This window comes from Oryzias melastigma, linkage group LG6 (genome assembly GCF_002922805.2).
Source record: "Oryzias melastigma strain HK-1 linkage group LG6, ASM292280v2, whole genome shotgun sequence".
In the NCBI taxonomy this organism is placed as follows: domain Eukaryota; kingdom Metazoa; phylum Chordata; class Actinopteri; order Beloniformes; family Adrianichthyidae; genus Oryzias; species Oryzias melastigma.
Genome location: NC_050517.1, coordinates 975,194 through 975,702, shown reverse-complemented (window position 1 = coordinate 975,702; position 509 = coordinate 975,194). Strand labels below are relative to the sequence as shown.

Sequence of the window (509 nt, the reverse complement as noted above, 5' to 3'; positions counted from 1 at the left end):
TTTTTTTATTATAATTGATACCCAGCCCTAGCCTTTACACCTGTACATAAATGCCTCCCACCTGTGCATGAAGCTCCTCCCCCTCCCTCCTCTGGGCTCTCCCTGATCTGCTCTTGTGTTTTTCCAGGCTGGACAGTTCTGTCCCCTCAGAGCCCGCAATAAACGGACCAGCCTGAGGCGGGCATGAAGCTACCAAGGGGCAGTTTGTTCTGCCACATAGGACTCTCCTGCTGGACACCAGCAGAGGCCGCGGCGTCACGCCGCACCAATCACACGCCCCACCAGGACCAGCAATATTTTCATTGGCTCACCACAGACAGACAGACAGACAGGGCGCACAGGAAGGACTGGAAGGAGACAGAGACTCTGAAGGAGAAGTCTTTCCGGCATTTGTTTATATTCTGTTGTTCATGAGGTGATGTGCGACTGATAACCCCGCCCAAAATGAAATAGTGATGTTGCTATAGTTAGAGAAATGATTGTATGAATAAAATATTTTATAAAAAGAC

At 49.3% G+C, this 509-nt stretch overlaps 1 protein-coding gene across 7 annotated transcripts in view; it reads left to right on the top strand.

The window, feature by feature from the left end:
• ppp6r3 (protein phosphatase 6, regulatory subunit 3) overlaps positions 1–509 on the top strand; it is a 37,180-nt gene extending 36,671 nt beyond the window's left edge. For 6 of the 7 annotated variants that reach the window (XM_024281621.2, XM_024281619.2, XM_024281622.2 and 3 more), the window contains one exon: positions 128–509. In XM_024281621.2, coding sequence (XP_024137389.1) covers positions 128–176 — 49 coding nt within the window. In that variant the 3' untranslated portion in view covers positions 177–509. The remainder of the gene's footprint in view (positions 1–127) is intronic. The other variant, XM_024281624.2, reaches the window with a different exon arrangement.